The following is a 15,773-nucleotide window of genomic DNA, read 5'->3' as shown; positions in this document are numbered from 1 at the left end:
ATACAGATATTTAGCACTCTGATCTGATGACCTGTATGAGCATTTTTATCAGATTCTTCCCCACGTTAACATTGTCACTGTCTTTCCATATTTTTACAAACCTCCTTTGAGTCTGGATCTGGAACAGTGATGTTTTCAAGGACATCACTGATCTGAAGGTGTCACAGAGTCAACAGAAGTCAGCAAATGGCTCCACGTAGAAATGCTCCCGTCTGTGGCAAACAGTCACTGCCAAAGCCTCCCATATAAATAACAGACACAAGCACAAGGAAGTCTCTTGTGTTAAGATTTAATAATAATAATAACAACATTTCAAAAACAATGAGTGCATTGTACACAAGATCTGGTATTCAGTGTTTTTTATTGACCATTTGCACTGTGAGTGTCAGCGTACTGAAGACCTGGGGAGTGGTAAGTGGATAAAAAACCCAACTGGGACATTTCTCCAAGGAGGGCAGGGGAGAGAGGGCAGCAGGAGGTTCAGAATCGAACAAACGTGGCATCAATCTGCCGGACAGACGGGAGGGCCAACATGATTTTGCGCCGGTACTGGGGATCGTTCTGCAAAGGGTTTCGCTCCAAATAAACAGTTTCCAAGTTCTTCGCCCCTTTCAGCTCATCCAGGTCACTCCAGCTCTCAACAAGGTTATCGTTCATCTGCAGAGCACAGAAGAGCACACTCACACAAACAAATACTTCAGTCGAAGCCTGATTAGCAGGAACCTAACCAAACCATTGCTGCTCAAGAGGAGTACCACCCAGTGGCAGTGCAACCTTCAAGTATAGGTGAGAAGTCCCTGCCTACACATCCCTTCTCCCCCTGCACCCTCTGCATTCTCTCTCACTCCAAGCCTTGCTAACCAGCACCAACTTCCTTACACAGTCTTAGGTCGCAGGTCACCTGCTCCACTCACTCTACAGATAACATGTCTAGTCTGACTGGTTTTGATGGAAAAGAGCCAGCAAAACACTGGGACCAACTCTTTATGTATTATTCCTTTATGTATTATTCCAGTCCATATTTGTTCGTTTAAGGATTGGAAACCTTCATGTCAAGGTTTTCTTTGATTGTGGTATCTATCTTTACTTCCATGACTTCTTGGGTGGGAAGAGAAGGCCCCAAACTGATGCAAAGTGACATTTTCCTCTTCCCCTTACCTCCTCGTTTTCTTACAAAAACTACTTCTGTGCTCCAAAGAAAGCACCAAACTCTCTGATTCGGCTTCTCCTCCTGTCAGTACAGGAGCTGCCTCACTGTTTGCACTGGATAGGAATTCCCATGCAAGGGGATGAATGCTTCAACTGTCTGTCCAGGAAGCAAAGCATGCACAGTGGCCACATGCTGCCCAGCCTAGAGGCTACAGCCATGCTTTGGTTTTGGATACATAGGCAGTTACTACAAAAACACCACCTTTAAAAAAAAATAAAAATCAATGTCCTCCCTTAATAACTGCTCTTCCTCACGTCAGGCATTCACAGTAAACTGGAAACTTTGTGCTCCCTGTTTGCTGTGTGGTAAGCAGCTCTATTTTCTACAGCTGCCTCTCTCCGTTTATTGCAGTGACAGCAAACTGCTTCATCATCGGGACTGCCAGTGATCCTGACAAAGATGGTTTTATAGTCAAGACCTCAGATTAAAGTAGCTCTTCCTTCTGCAGATTTGTACACAGCTACCGAAAGATGTCAGAGTACCAATATTTCAGGTGGGGAGTCTCCACATGTATCCTCACCAGCCTCATGGATGGCAAAGGGCTTCACTACTCAGGATACCACAGATAACAAAAGCAACCCTAACAGTTACCTGCCTACTAGGAATGGAAGTAAACCAGAGACTGTTTAATTTGCTTTATATTTATAACAACAAGAACATACCAAGTCTGCTCTAAACCGATACTGTGTTCCAGTGCAGTCGTGAGCCAGTATCAGCTTCTCTCATTACACAGTCATGCTGACTTAAAGAAAGATGAGATCTGCAGAAATAGGACACACTAGGGCTGTTTCATAACCACCACAACCATGAAGGCAGGGCCTGCTTCCTAGGTAGAGATAGGCTTGCTACCACTAATCAGAGCCCCGCAAAAATCACATTAGGCTTAACTCTTTCCTCACGGGGAACCATTATGCTCCATCTACACAGCCTGTCAAAATCTTAAAGATATTCACCAGAAAAAGCGCTCACAACAGCTGCCCAAGACTGACACCACCCTCCTGCTGCTCCCCATCAGAGGGGTCTCTCTCACCATGTACAGATGTTTCAGGGAACAGTTCTACCTGCACTTACCCAAAACTCCTGCAGCTCCGTTAGGTGACTGATATTCTCAATCTTCTTGATTCTATTAGATGCAATGTCCAGCATTGTGAGTTTGTTCTACACAAACAAAACAAAAACACATTACACTGGATTTCCTTTCATCTTTTCTGTCTTACTTTGTCAGGCCAGAGTTGAAAATCGTGAGAAGCAATGCTGTGTTACTGCCAGCTGTTTAAAGGCAGCACGACAAGTACTCTCACTGCCTACATATAGCAAGACAGACTGTTTTAATTAAGCCGAGTTACTGACCTTCCAGAAGCCATGAGGCAAAAATGAAAGCAACTACTGGCTGAATGACAATTGCCAAGGGCACCTAAAAAGTAAGCTTTCCTCATGGCACGTTAAGAGAAATCCATTAAAAATTGGATCAGAAGCGTCCTCTTGAGCAGTAGAGCTGAATAAACGTTTTGCAGCAGGAAACTCAACAGTTTTAGAGAAAGTTTTTTTCTGCCTTGCACACAATCAACCAAGTTCCAGATTTCTCTTCTCTCCTACAGTGCCACCTGCTGTTGGGTGAGAATGCAAATGCTACAAGCACCTGTGAAATCAGTCCTGCCCAGAAATCTAGAAACAATGTCAAGCCACATGCCATGGCTTGCCCCTTTCACTTCCAGCTCCACTTGTCCTATCGAAAAGGACTCAGTTATCTACAGATGGCTGTCAAAAGGCTACAGGGACAGCCAGCAGTGGCTAGCAAGTCTTTCCACAGCTAAAGACCCACCAAGCTGCTCCACTAACCACATGCCTCGAACTTCCCAACAGCCACCTCCCCGTCACAAAAAAAATCTGCTCCAGAACATCTGGAGGAGCTTCATAAATGTAAAATTGTTTAAGATAACTAATACTTGGACCTTCCTGGTCTTTTCAAGGCACTGAGGACCTCATGTGTAACTGGGGAAGCTGAGGAACAAAAGCTCCCTAAAGGGCAACAGTTCAGACGTGCTTTAGGTCTGCTCACATTGTTCTCCAGTCCCTCGATGACTTCGATGCCATTGTTGCTGAGGTACAACTCACGCAAATTCACCAAGCTCTGCAGCCCCTCGATCTTGGTCAGACGGTTACTCTGAAAGTGTAATAGCAGTTAAAGTTCACTCAAAAAAACATAAAATATAAGAGAGTCACTGGAGGAAAAGTATTTTTCTAAAGCATGGATGGGAAGGGAAAATAGTCCACTTGGCTTCCCATTGATCCTGTGTGCTCAGTTTGTTGAATCTCTCTGCCACTGTGCTCAAGGAAGTTCCAGAAGAGCCAGAGTCTCCAAGTTTAGTAGAGTCAGATCCTGACATTCCTATCAGAAGTTGTAGCCTGAAAATTTTCTACTTGGTCTATTTAGAGACAAGTCTATGCATTGATAGCATTCATTCTGTAGGTCTTTTTAATGGAATGGTCCTAAAGGAAGTTGTATGACTTTAGTCACAATACACACTGCTATATACAGCTCTGTAAATCCTATAAAATGAGATACCAACAGGTACTGCAACACATAGCAAGTAACACTTATTAGAAATAATTGTAAGAGATACCAGGGTGTACTCACTTTGTCGTGTATTTATCCCACCCTCTAGAAAAGGCTGGGACACTCCCCTAGCTCATTAAGGGCACATTTCATTTAGCACAAGCTTATTCACATTTCCCCTCTCTTCAGGCAGAAGGCAGCGACACTGAGCCACTGCCACTACGTGCACGTCCCTGGCATAACTCACTTGATGTTACTCTGCAGTACCTCAGGAAGGGATTGGGGGATAGCATTCATTTCCTGTCCTCTCTCAGGAAAATATTTTATCATTTTAGCAATGTCAATCTCATCTAGTACCAAAGGATAAGAAAAGACGGCACAAAATCTCTCACTCCATTCCAATAAAGCAGTTTGACCCAGCCACCAGAGACCCACTGATTCCACAGAGCTTACTGTAAGTTATGAGGTTGTTCACGGAACAGGGGTGTTCAACACGTAACGACACGGAGCAGAATCAGTACCTGTATGCTGAGCACAGTCAAGTTCGTCAGTGCATCCAAGTTCTGGAGCTTGCTGATTTTATTCTTTCCAAGGAACAGACTGTCGAGGTTAGTCAAGGCATCAATGTTTTCGATGGCCTGCAAAATGACCAAAGGAGACAGCATTGCTGGGATGCCAAACTGCAGCCTGGAGACACAGCTGGCGTTGTACAGCCTCAACCCGTGCAGCTGCACTCCGCTGCAAGACAAGCCTGCCAGTTCCAAACACAAACTGTGCACAAGGTCGAGCCTCCCTCAAAGAGCAGGATAAGCACAGTGACAGCGAGCCTCAGCCTGTGACAGCTGGCTCGCAGCGTTACTGTTTGCTGACTTTCAGCAGGGGTCACATCCCTGTCACATCACTTTGTCCTGTTGCCAGCACCGTCCCGGCCAGAGAAGAGAACGAACAGGCACAAGGAGCACTGAAAGGGACATTCCCTGGGCATGAGGTGTTTCCAGGGCACAGATACTCATTGGAGAGGCGAGAGTAGCTGTCACTGGTGAATGGAAGGACTCTGGGAACAGAAAGTGTAATTCCCAAATTTAGTCCTGACCATCCAGGATTAAAGCAGTCGGAGCCAAGCTGCTCCACGTATCAGTTTCTCTGTCATAAGCAAGGTTAACTGTCTGATGGGCGTATCCAGATACGGATGACACAAGGTGTTAATACATTTAACTACAGGCTACATATTCATGCTACAGGCAGAACATACAGGTACCAAGTTAAGCGATATATGCCTGCTAAATACACACGCTACTGACAGAACATATACACTGCACAAATTCAAGTCCCAAGCTCAGCTGTCCGTGGGAGAAAAGACCTCTGTGAGGCATCAAAACGAACCATTCTTTGTTTACAAAGGAAGGGGCACCAGAAAGCATGAAGAAAAGAGGAAAAAAAAAAGACATGGCAAGAAAAGGGGAGAAGGATGGATTTAGAAAAGGCTCCTGTAAAAAGGAAATAAAATGCTTTTTTTTTTCCCCCAGGGGACAGCCAGAAAAAAAAAAAAAAAGAAAATAGGTGTTGTTAAAAAGATGGGAATTTTAAAAACAGATTTCAGCTCACAGAAAAGCAGCAACATGAATATAGATATACACACAGCTGTGCATCTGTGGTTAAATATCTTGTGACACCTCAGCTTTTCTCCATCCTCCTTGCCTGGCGATTCCAGAGACTAACAGTGCCGGTGTGACAGGACACCAAGCCCTAGCACCCCGTAGTTTTCTGCGTGCGCACGCTTCTGGGCAAGGGAAGGCAGAGGAAGAGGGACAAGTGCACACAACGCATTACAGGTAAGCTCTGGAAAGGAAAGCTTTTCAACCTCTATCCCAGAATTGCCAACAGATTCAATGTAAGTTGTTTTATCAGCTCATATATGGACTCACCCTCCTTCTAGCCTGTGGACTTACCCCTGCTTTGGCCTTGCAAGAAAATAATAGATTTTTTTCTCATTGGTAGCTCCCCCAGCCCTGAAGAGGAAATACTTGTGATTCTGAGGGTATTGAGAAGAAATAATCAGAAAAAAAAAAAAAAAAAGCTATTTAAAAGCTATAAAAAAGCCACGCTGAAGTGAGAGTATGAAACAGATGGGCATGAGGAAAAAAAACTTGGGAACAAATAAAGTGCTTGCCTCGTAGTTGCCTCAGTCCAACTTTGGAAAGAAAAGCATGAAAGTGCATTAGCTCAGGCATAAAATTATGTTTCCTCACCATTCACATAAAAAGGACAGAGCTATGAGTGCTTAATAAGTCATGACAGACTCCAGGGTAAGTGTGCACCAAGAGGTTAGAGTTTTGCAGCAAAACAACTACGCCAGCATTACTGCAGGAGCTTTCATGTGCAGGGTATGAACTTACCAGGCACCCCAGAACCAAGAAGGCTGCCTGAACAGACAGCCCATAGGATTTTGTACTACGGAGTTAAGGATATGCCCACCATGGAGCCAAGCTATCCTGCTGGCAGGAAACTATCAAAAGAGTTCTAGGCATCCTCAAATAACGAGATGTTTTTTTCATGCCTACCCTAGACATTACTGGGTTTCTCACTCCAGTAAAGCAGCCAGAAGCACAGAGCAGTGCTGCCTGAAGAAGCCATAACAGAATTAACATATAAATGCTAAAAATAATTTAGCTGTGTTACCCATACAGTGGGATAACTTTTTTTTTTTAAAAAAAACATGTACAGCCTCAGTGCTGCAAAAATACATGTAAAATAAATGCAATGTTGCTCTTTAAAATATAATTTTAGGCTTGATAACACTGGTGGCGATATACCACCTCAGTGTCCATACAGAAATCTAGCTGGATTTTCTTTTCCACACAAGGTAATGATGTTCAGATACGGAATGTAACAGTTTTAACCCAGCTTTTGAAATGAAAGAATAAGTGTGCTTAGCCTATTACATTTCTGAATACAGAAACTGCATCCCTCTAGGTCACGTTCCCCAGCCTATGCAAGCTGTAAGGTTCCTAGTTGTTTATTTGGCTGATGTTCTCCCACTCGGGATTTATTCCCATAAGTAATTTAGTTTCCAAACTAATAACTTCTTAGATAGAAAAGTCAGTCCAGTTTAGCTTTAGGGGAAAAATGATTATTTTTTTCCAGTTCATAAAAGCAGCAAACATTTCTGCCTTAAAAGGCTGTTTATAACAGCTTATGTTTCCTTCCTTCCTACAAAGTTAAGCGTGCTTCCACAGCGGCTGCAATGTAGAGGACAAACAGGTATTTTCTTCATCTGCTCCTTCAGCATAACAAATAGTTTTTCAGTGACTGTAACTGGGGAGTGTCAGCTTACATAATTTTCAGATTGGAAAAATGCTCATTTGTAACCATTATTTTCTAAAGTATACATAATTAAAGAAGTTTCTAAAGAATTTGTTTACTTTGCACATTGTAAGTCTCGTGTGTTGCCTGTTTCACCAATTCTCTTATGAACTGGGCAAGATGCAGGAAAGCGTGCCTTATGGAGAGCAAAGACTACTCAGAACTGCTTCCCTTTAAGTGGCACAGACTTTAAATCAGCAGAGTTGGAGAGGTCACTAACTGAACCATAAGACAAAGCACTCAGCAGTGGAGTATCAGTTTTTTGAGGCACTTCAGAGTAAAGTCAAGAAAGATCTTTTTCCTGAGGGAGACTGACAGAATTATCAATTATACATACGAATCTGAAACTACAATTACATTTGAACTCCATAGTGCCAGCCTCTAGGAAGGTAAGAGAAAGCAGTAACTGCTGGTTTTGATAGGCTTGGCTCTCTGTCAAGAGGAAACTGTCATCTGCAAGAGGCCACACACAGGGGATGCATTAAAGAGAGATTCATCAATAGTAGTTTAGTAGCCAGGCGCTACATGCATACATGATTAAAGAATTCAGCAGGCGCAGCAAACAAGCAACTACACATTAAATGACCAGAACAATAAAAACAGCAAAATTGCAAGTAAAAGTCAGTGCATTGCACTTTCGAAAAGGGCTAATCCCAAGCCAAAGAGCTCAAAACTCTTCAGCTAACATCCTGTACAGCAAACCTACCCGGATTCGATTGGATCCCAACTCTAACATCTGCAACAGCTGCAAGTGGCTCAAATTCTCAATTTTGGCGATTTTGTTGTTGACAAGGAAGAGTTTTTTAAGTTGGGTAAGCCGATCTAGTCCTTCAATGTGTCGCAGAACATTAAACGAGATGTCCAGGATCCTGAGGTAAAACAAAACAAAGGTCTCTTCAGTCCAGGAGGCACAAACGATTCCAGAAGGGACATTTGTAAATCGGTGCTGAACCTCGCTAACTACAGAAGCACTTTGCTAGGCCCTGAGTCACAAGCGGTGTTTCTTTATTCAGAAATAAATATAACTTTCAAAATACTTCCATAGCATAACAGGGGAAAAAATACATATGTAACACGCACATGATAGACCTTATTTTTTGCCCAGTTGTGGATCTGCCACTCTCAGCCAACCTTCAGTACTGCACAGCCTGTAGGAAATGCACGGCCCTAAAAGATCGGCCTCTCTGCGGACAAGGCCAGGGCCTCCCCTAAGCATGAAGCAGTTGCAACTGCAGGAAGTAGGTCACTCCTCCTCAACCCCAGTGGAAACAGTTTCGTGATCAAGGACCAGTGCCAGAAGCTAGGAGGAGCACTATTCCTTCCCCATGTCCCCCATAAAACATCAAGTCTCTTGTCATTTCCCACAGGAAGGTCAGCCTGCTGCACGGAGCTCTCACCGGCAATACCAAGGGATGCCCGAGTGCTCCTGTACCCGGAGAGAAGCTGCAACCACCTGTCGTTCTTACTGTCTTACACAGCATGCATTTCACGTCCAGCTGACTGTCCCTGTTGAGCTCCAGGATGATGAAATTATTTTACCCCACAGGTTAAACACCAAGGGAGAACAGACCTCATCCTTCACAGAGCACCCAAATGAACTACGAGAAGGGCCTGAGTGGTAAAGACTGGAATAAGTACAGCACGTGGAGCTCACTGAGTGGCATAACACCCTCAGGCTAACGCCGGTGATTCCCTGTGACTCACTCAAGTTCTGTTAGAGCCTCCAGGTTCTCAATCTTCCGAATCTGATTGTCGTAGAGATCCAGCTCCCGCAAGGTCTGCAATTGCTCCAGGTTCTCAATGCGCTTAACCAAGTTCTGACGCAGACAGAGAGTCTAACAGTTGAAGAAAAGTTTAAAAACAATCAGATTGATAGATACAAATGACAGCGTGTAATGCCTCTTGGCATACAGAGGGTGAGTTTTTTGGGTTATCCATAAAGTTTTGTGGATTATTTGTTTCTGTTTTGTTTTTAATAGAATTTTTCCTGTTTTCTTCCAACACTATGAAAGGAAAGTTTTTTACCATGAAGGTGGTCAGACACCAGCACAGGGCCCCAGAGAGACTGTGTAATTGTAACGTCATCTTGGAAATATTCAAGAGCTCAACTGGACAAGGCCTTGAGCAACATGCTCTAACTGGACCTGCTTTGAGCAGGGAGTTACTAGGGACTTCCAGAGGTCCTTTCCAGTCTAGAATATTCTACATGTATGTTAAGCCTGTGCAAGTACAAAATGCATCTCTTAGAATTAACCCTGATGTGTTCTCTCTCATTCACTTCCAAAACCAACTTGCAAATCCCCAGCATTTTTTATTCCTACTCGACAAATGGGTCAAGCATAAGGTGAACTTGTTAGGATCTCAGCCAAAGAGAGACTCCATGTTTGTTCTCTAATGGATCAGACGTGCAAAACATCCAGCTCCAAGAGACATTCTCTATTCCTTAGGACCATTACCTTCACTTTCTTGAGCACCTCAAATCCTTCAATTTTTCCAATTCGGAAATGATTCAGGTCCACATCCTGAAAGAGAAATGGAGGTCAGAAGGATTCAGCAAGTGTTTCAGAACATTCTTCGAGACTAACCCGGTACTTTGTTGTAAGCAAAATTGTAGATTTACAAAATTCATGGCTCATAAAAACTTCCCTTTAAAGGGCTTGTGAAAATTTGTTTTGGAAGATGGTATTTCCACCAAAGGTGAAGTATGGGGCCTAAGCTTATCAGCTGCAAAGGCAGTATCTGGGGAAGTGCAACAGCCCTTTCCTGAGTCTCTGCTTTGTTTCACCAGTAGGGGACTTCTTTTTTCCCTCCAGTAAATTCGGAACTTACCAAGAAAGACAAATTCTGTTGTCTGGCTTGAATAAAGTACTGCACAAAACTCTCCTACCCACTTTGCTAGGGTGTAACTGGAACACACCTCGCTATTTCCAGTTCCAGGCCTCAGGTGACTAAGAACCACTGGTAGTTCAAACAACCTGGTGGTTCTGTGAACAGAACTCGGCACTAGCAAACAGCTAAAGCACTTCCCATCTATGCTGCTCAGCCCCAGATGCTCTGGTTTTCCAGGTCAAACAGAGACCTCCATCGCCCATGCTCAAATTCTCCAGTGCACAGGCTCAGGAGGCTGCCTATGCCCAGGCACAAGGCCAGTTGAGTCGCCGTCTCTTACAAATCACAGGTCTGACTGCAACAACCACTTCGTTTAAGATTCTCACAAAAGCTCGTACCCCATCAATGACACTCGCAGCATAGCCCCACCTTCAGCATCTCCATGTTTATTGCAAAATTCCAAGTGACCCACAAGAGGTTTTGGATTTTGATCAAGAATAATATACCTCTACTTCTAGTCTAAAGGCCCTGAATCAATTCTGGGGAAGACAGAACAGCCAGCACCTTCAGAAGAACCGGAGCTCATAACCAGGTGTCGACACGTGCCTTTGCTATCCTTTTCTTCCCTCTGTGTAAAACCCATAAGGACAAAAATCTGCCTTTACCTCAGCTTCTGGATCCAGGTTAATTGTCTCCATGTCCACTGGTGTCTCCGCTTCTCCTGCAGCAGAAGCAGACACATTATAAAGTTCTGCTACCTGATGGCAAAAGGCAAGATGACAACAGCTAACATCCAGAGAGACAGAGGGAGCAAACACTCTCTGCAGAGGGAACACGTGCATAGTTCAGACACTCTGCTGCATTAAAAATACGTTTCACCTATCTGGCTTCTCATCACGACAGCTAGGCATGAAAACAAAATTTTAATAACAACAGAATTTCAAGCCTAAGTACAAAGGACAGAAAGAACAGTGCCTTACCCAGCCTGCTTACGTGGCTGCTGAATAACGCTGGCTTCAGGTTGATCTTGGCAGGATTCTTCTTCTTTACAGTTAAGGCCATCATCTCTCTGAAGATACACCCTCTAAAGTGTCTGTGCTCCTCAGACATCAGTGCCAAGAAGGAATCTAAGCACACCTAAACTCTTTAGTGATGGTGCCAAGAATGACCAAGCATCTCAGCAATCCCACCCTTCAGCTTTCCTTGCATAAATTCTGCCAGGTTATGGCAATGTTGTGCCCTCTTGTGCATGGATCTCCCTTCTTTTGTTTGAATGAACTCACTGATATGCTAGCAAACACTGTTTATCACACTGCATACATTTTCTTGGGAAATGCTTTTGTAGCTCTGGAGGACAGCCCAACATTTGCTGTGCTTCTATCACAGCACAAGAGGGAGCGAAGTTTACTGGATAAATTCACGATGAATAATTCATGCCCGATTCTCATTTGTTGAGGATGGTGTGATGGTTGCATCAATCTCCAGAGAAAGTCTAATTAGACTTTGCAAAGCAGACATACAACAAGCAACCCCTTCCCATTTCACGTGTGTAGCTTCTGTCTGTGCTACCAAAAAACTAGAAGGATATTTAATTAGCCAAATCCCAAATGCTCTGGATTAACTCCTCATTACAGGATGCGAGCTCATTCCATAACCCAGAAGTATGGAACACTTTCATAGCCCAGCATGGTCACAATGCCCATGCAAACGCCAAATATCCTCAGTACTTAATGAATTTTTCCAAAAGATGCTTGGAATTACCTGTGATATTGTAAGGATTAACAGTACAAACATTGCAGTTTTTAATACTGCCAGACTCCAAGGTTTTAATAGCTTCACACCCTGCCTTACCTTCCTGCACTTGGCTGTGGCTCTCGCCTGAGCATTCAAACAGAAGAGAGTTCTAACTGAACCCACAGAAATTAAGACTGAAAAACGATCCTCTGTCCCTCTTCTTCTAACGTTGTATGCAGCATAAATTAGCAGGGAGCATAAACTCTATTGCAGGGATGTGAAATGAGCTGGTAGGTTTGGTAACACTGAGTGGTGGTACAAAAAGCCACCAAAACTGACACGCATACACACACCTGTCAGTATTTTGGCAGTGGGCAGCACCTGCATTTTCTTATTTTTCTTCCAGACCAGGAGCAATGCACTTCAGCAGAGGAGTGGGACACGCTTCCCAGCTGCTTCCGAAGCTGCATCTCTTTGACCTATTTCTAGGGTGCAAGATCTGCCAGCACAAAGTGCTCCCAGACAAACGAGCAGCCTAGCTGAACTCACAGCCAGCGGGAACACAGCCCAAGTTTGGAACAACAGTTCCTTGAGATATCACATTTTTTTAAAAAAGCAAACAATTCCCTCTGTATTGAGTTGTACAAGCAGTAAGTCACAGTGAAGGAACTTCTTCTGGGACTTTTTGCCATATGACTTTGAGTGACCAGTCCTTGCCTGTCCTGGCGCTACCAGAAGTGCACAAGCCTGATGGCACAAAACCAAATCACACAGGGGAAATGCAACAACTTCACAGCAATGAAAGCAACTTAAAACTAATAGGCATACACATTGCTGTAATAAGGCTGGCTCCCAGGAAGGTTATGTACTGTATAGAAATACTCCCGTACAGCAGTCTGTGTGCTGATCATATGGACAGAGTCGTGATCAGAACACGAACTGCAATTTCACACGCACACAGTACATATGCAAACAGTCCACGGTTTTTAATGCAGCAGATTTCTCAAGGAAGGGGGGGAAACGTGGCACTGAAGTTGCTTAAGTAAGTTTCTGTGAAATTCATGCCTGCAAGCTAGACAGCTCTGCAGCTGTAGGGAAGACGACAACATTCAGGAAGCCCGAGTTCCGCAGCACAGAACAGCAGCTACTGAGTTACGTAAATCTACAGCGCTGCAACCATTTAAAGCAGCTGAAAGCCTAACTGCACTTTTTAAGTGCATATGCACGAAAAATATTATAAATAGCTAAGTTGGAAGCTGTCTCAACAGAGGCGCTATTCCTCAGAGAATTAGCTAAACAATAAAAGTGAAGTTTCAGCTGTTTGAGCTCTATTTACGATCCTCAGCAAAAGACGTGGAGGACTGTTCGTTTTGCTTTTTAGCTGAGCAACTCAAAAGCTGGCTGAAGAAACTGGCTCGAGCATTCCAATATTATTCCTCTGCTTGGTTTCTGCCCTAAAAGAAGTTTTCTGGATCCTAACAGTTTGGAAGGAGACAGAATGCCAATCCAGTCGTTAGAGTAAAGAGTACCCAATACAATTCGGACAAATCTGAAGTTGTTTTTCCTGACTCCACTTGGAATAAAAGTATGTCACTTGAAGTCGTTTCTCTACGATTACAATTCCCAAGGGAGCAACACAGAAAACACAACCTCACATGGACAAATAAATGAAGTCAGCTAAATAAATATTCAAAATGTGACACATGTGCAAAGGAAAACCACGCCAGGCTGATCCGAGTGGTTCTTGTGACCATCTAGTGCTTGGGATTCACCATTGGTGAGATGTGCTCTCATCCTTTTCAACGTATCATCACGCCATTGTTCAACTTCCAGTTTGTTGGGCAATTTATTTATTTTTTAATGGTTAACAGTGAATTGTTAACAACTAAGAGGGAATTCATTTAGTTAAGTGAGATTTCAAACTCTCATAAGAATTTGTGAGTTTGGAAGGTGCTCTCAGCAAGTCTACAGAACACGGTTTAATTAGGAGCAATTTGTAGTACATAAACAGTCAAAACTTTGCTGAAAAAAAAAAAAAGTGTGTATCATTTCCCTTCCATTTTTAGACCAGCAAATACACAAGCACGTTTGTCAAAAAGGAAGCTGTTACATCTCCAATTGTTAGCTAGCATTACAAAAAGGCCAGAAAATATTGCCATAGGGAGTCTTCAGAAATTCATTTGCTCTGACAAATTCTATGCAAGCTACTCTAAAACAAGCATTCCCACCAAACACACACAGGCTTAGAAAAGCCTGTCAAAATTTCTACCCAATGCAAAGAGCAGTGAAAGCTTGAAGCCAAGAGAATTCAAAAAGGTGCAATTTTGATGCCTTAGCACTTTTAATTTAAAATAAATAAATAAATAAATAAAGATCTTTCTTCAATCTACCTAGAAATAGTCTTCTTTACCTTCCAAAGAAATCCGGCAATTTTTAAAGTTAAAAACTCCACGCATTGAAGTGGAATTACGAAGAACTGTTCTTGCTTGTTTCTAATGAACACTTCCAGCATCTCTCTCCAGAAAGCAGTAACTCTCACACACAAGAAGATATGAAAAAAGCTGCATTGCATGTTGACAGTAAGGATTTCAAAGAGCAGCACGGTTCCATACGCGGCCAAAGAAGGAAAAAATGAAGGTCTAATATCAGGGATCCATAAAAGAAGGCAGCTTTACTCTAGCAACGCTTACACTTGATTATCCTTTTTTAGAAGTCTTCTCTGGCACAGATGTACGTTATTAGCTAACGCTGACAGAACCCCCGTGCAGCTATCAGAGACACAGAGGACTGACACACGCGTGTGACCGCACGCGCCGTCGGATGACGCTTCCCAAAGCGAGCGCTGAGGTCGGCACGGTACCTGTGGAGCTCTCGCCATTCTGCTCGTCCCTCAGGCTCTGCTGGCTGAGGTCCGTCACCAAGCACACCGCTTGCTTCTTCCCTTCTTCATCTCCCGACTCCTCCGATTCGATCCGCTTATCAACTGCACGAGACAGACAGCAGCAGCATTAGGCTACTTCTGGCAGCCGGGCGGGGGGAGGCAGCAGCAAGCAGATAAAACAACCAGGACTCACAAATACCACTAGGCAGTTAGTAGATATCCTAAGTTAACTAATTGAAAGGTTTAGTCTTAAATAAAAGGCCTCTTACCCCTTGTTTCTACTTTGATTTTGGGTGCACTTTTTCCTCCCATCACATCTTCCTAAAACCAACAATCTGGGAAGAAGACTGGAGGAAAAAGGAAATTTCTTAGATCAATGAAGTGCAATTCCAAAGGTGACGGATATGGAAGTAGAGTCGTTACACTTAAAAGACCTTTTTAGATAAAAAATAAACCAATAAACAAGCCGGTACCGTGCGCCGCAGCGCCAGGGGCACGGAGCGAAAGGGAAAAAGGAGAATTTTCCTTTGCCAAAAGGGGAAAAAAGGCGAGCCCAGAGGTGTCCCTGCCGCTACGGGAGCCGTGTCCCGGCCCGTTCCCCCCCCCCCCCCCCCCGCCTGTATTTATCGATCCCTTCACGCCCCGGCCGCCTCCGCAGCCCCCTCCCGCCGCCTCTCCCCGCCGGGGAGGCCCCGGGCTGCACCCCCGGGGGCTGCCCGAGCCCCGCCGCGGGTTCTCGGTCGTGGAGCGGCGCCCCGCGGCCGTGTCGCGACATGTCGCGCCGGGGGCTCTCACCCTCCATCAGCTCCTGCTGCCCCTGCCCGCTCCCCGCCGCCATCTTGCTTCTCCTCCCCCCGCCCCCCGCCGGAAGCCGCCTCGCCGCCGGCCGCGGCCAATCAGGGGCCGCCCCCCCCGCCGCGCCTCAGCCAATCGCCGCCGCGGGCCGTGCGCCCCAGCGGGGCGGGGGGGCTGGCCCGGGGAGCCCGGCGCTGGTGCGCATGCGCTCACTCCTCCCGCTGCCTGCCGGGAGTTGTAGTTCCCGGCGGGGTGAGGAGCGGCTCCCTCCTCCTCACGCGCCCGGCGCTCCGCCCGCTCATTCCGCCCGCAGCCCGCTCCGAGGGCGGTCGCCAGCCTGGCCGGGCCAATTCGGGCCCCTCCCATCCACCGCCGGCACGGGCCCGAGCACCCCTAGCAACGGG

At 45.0% G+C, this 15,773-nt stretch overlaps 1 protein-coding gene across 2 annotated transcripts; it reads right to left on the bottom strand.

Annotated features, from left to right (window-relative positions):
• Window positions 1-273: 273 nt before the first annotated feature.
• Window positions 274-15,412, bottom strand: PPP1R7 (protein phosphatase 1 regulatory subunit 7; the record flags this gene model as incomplete). Of its 2 annotated transcripts, XM_082767506.1 has the most annotated exons (11): window positions 274-657; window positions 2,282-2,368; window positions 3,270-3,374; window positions 4,289-4,405; window positions 7,837-7,999; window positions 8,835-8,965; window positions 9,587-9,652; window positions 10,625-10,680; window positions 14,554-14,676; window positions 14,844-14,921; window positions 15,370-15,395. In XM_082767506.1, 10 exons carry the CDS (start codon window positions 14,884-14,886, stop codon window positions 481-483), a joined length of 1,068 nt encoding a protein of 355 aa, XP_082623632.1. In that variant the 3' UTR covers window positions 274-480. The 2 variants fall into 2 exon arrangements, with proteins under 2 accessions (XP_082623632.1, XP_082623633.1); XM_082767507.1 differs by lacking the exon at window positions 14,844-14,921 and having other exon boundaries at window positions 15,370-15,412.
• Window positions 15,413-15,773: the final 361 nt, after the last annotated feature.

The sequence above is a fragment of the Aythya marila genome, assembly GCF_965140915.1.
Source record: "Aythya marila genome assembly, chromosome: 9".
Taxonomy (NCBI): domain Eukaryota; kingdom Metazoa; phylum Chordata; class Aves; order Anseriformes; family Anatidae; genus Aythya; species Aythya marila.
This window is presented reverse-complemented; position numbering and strand designations above follow the sequence as displayed.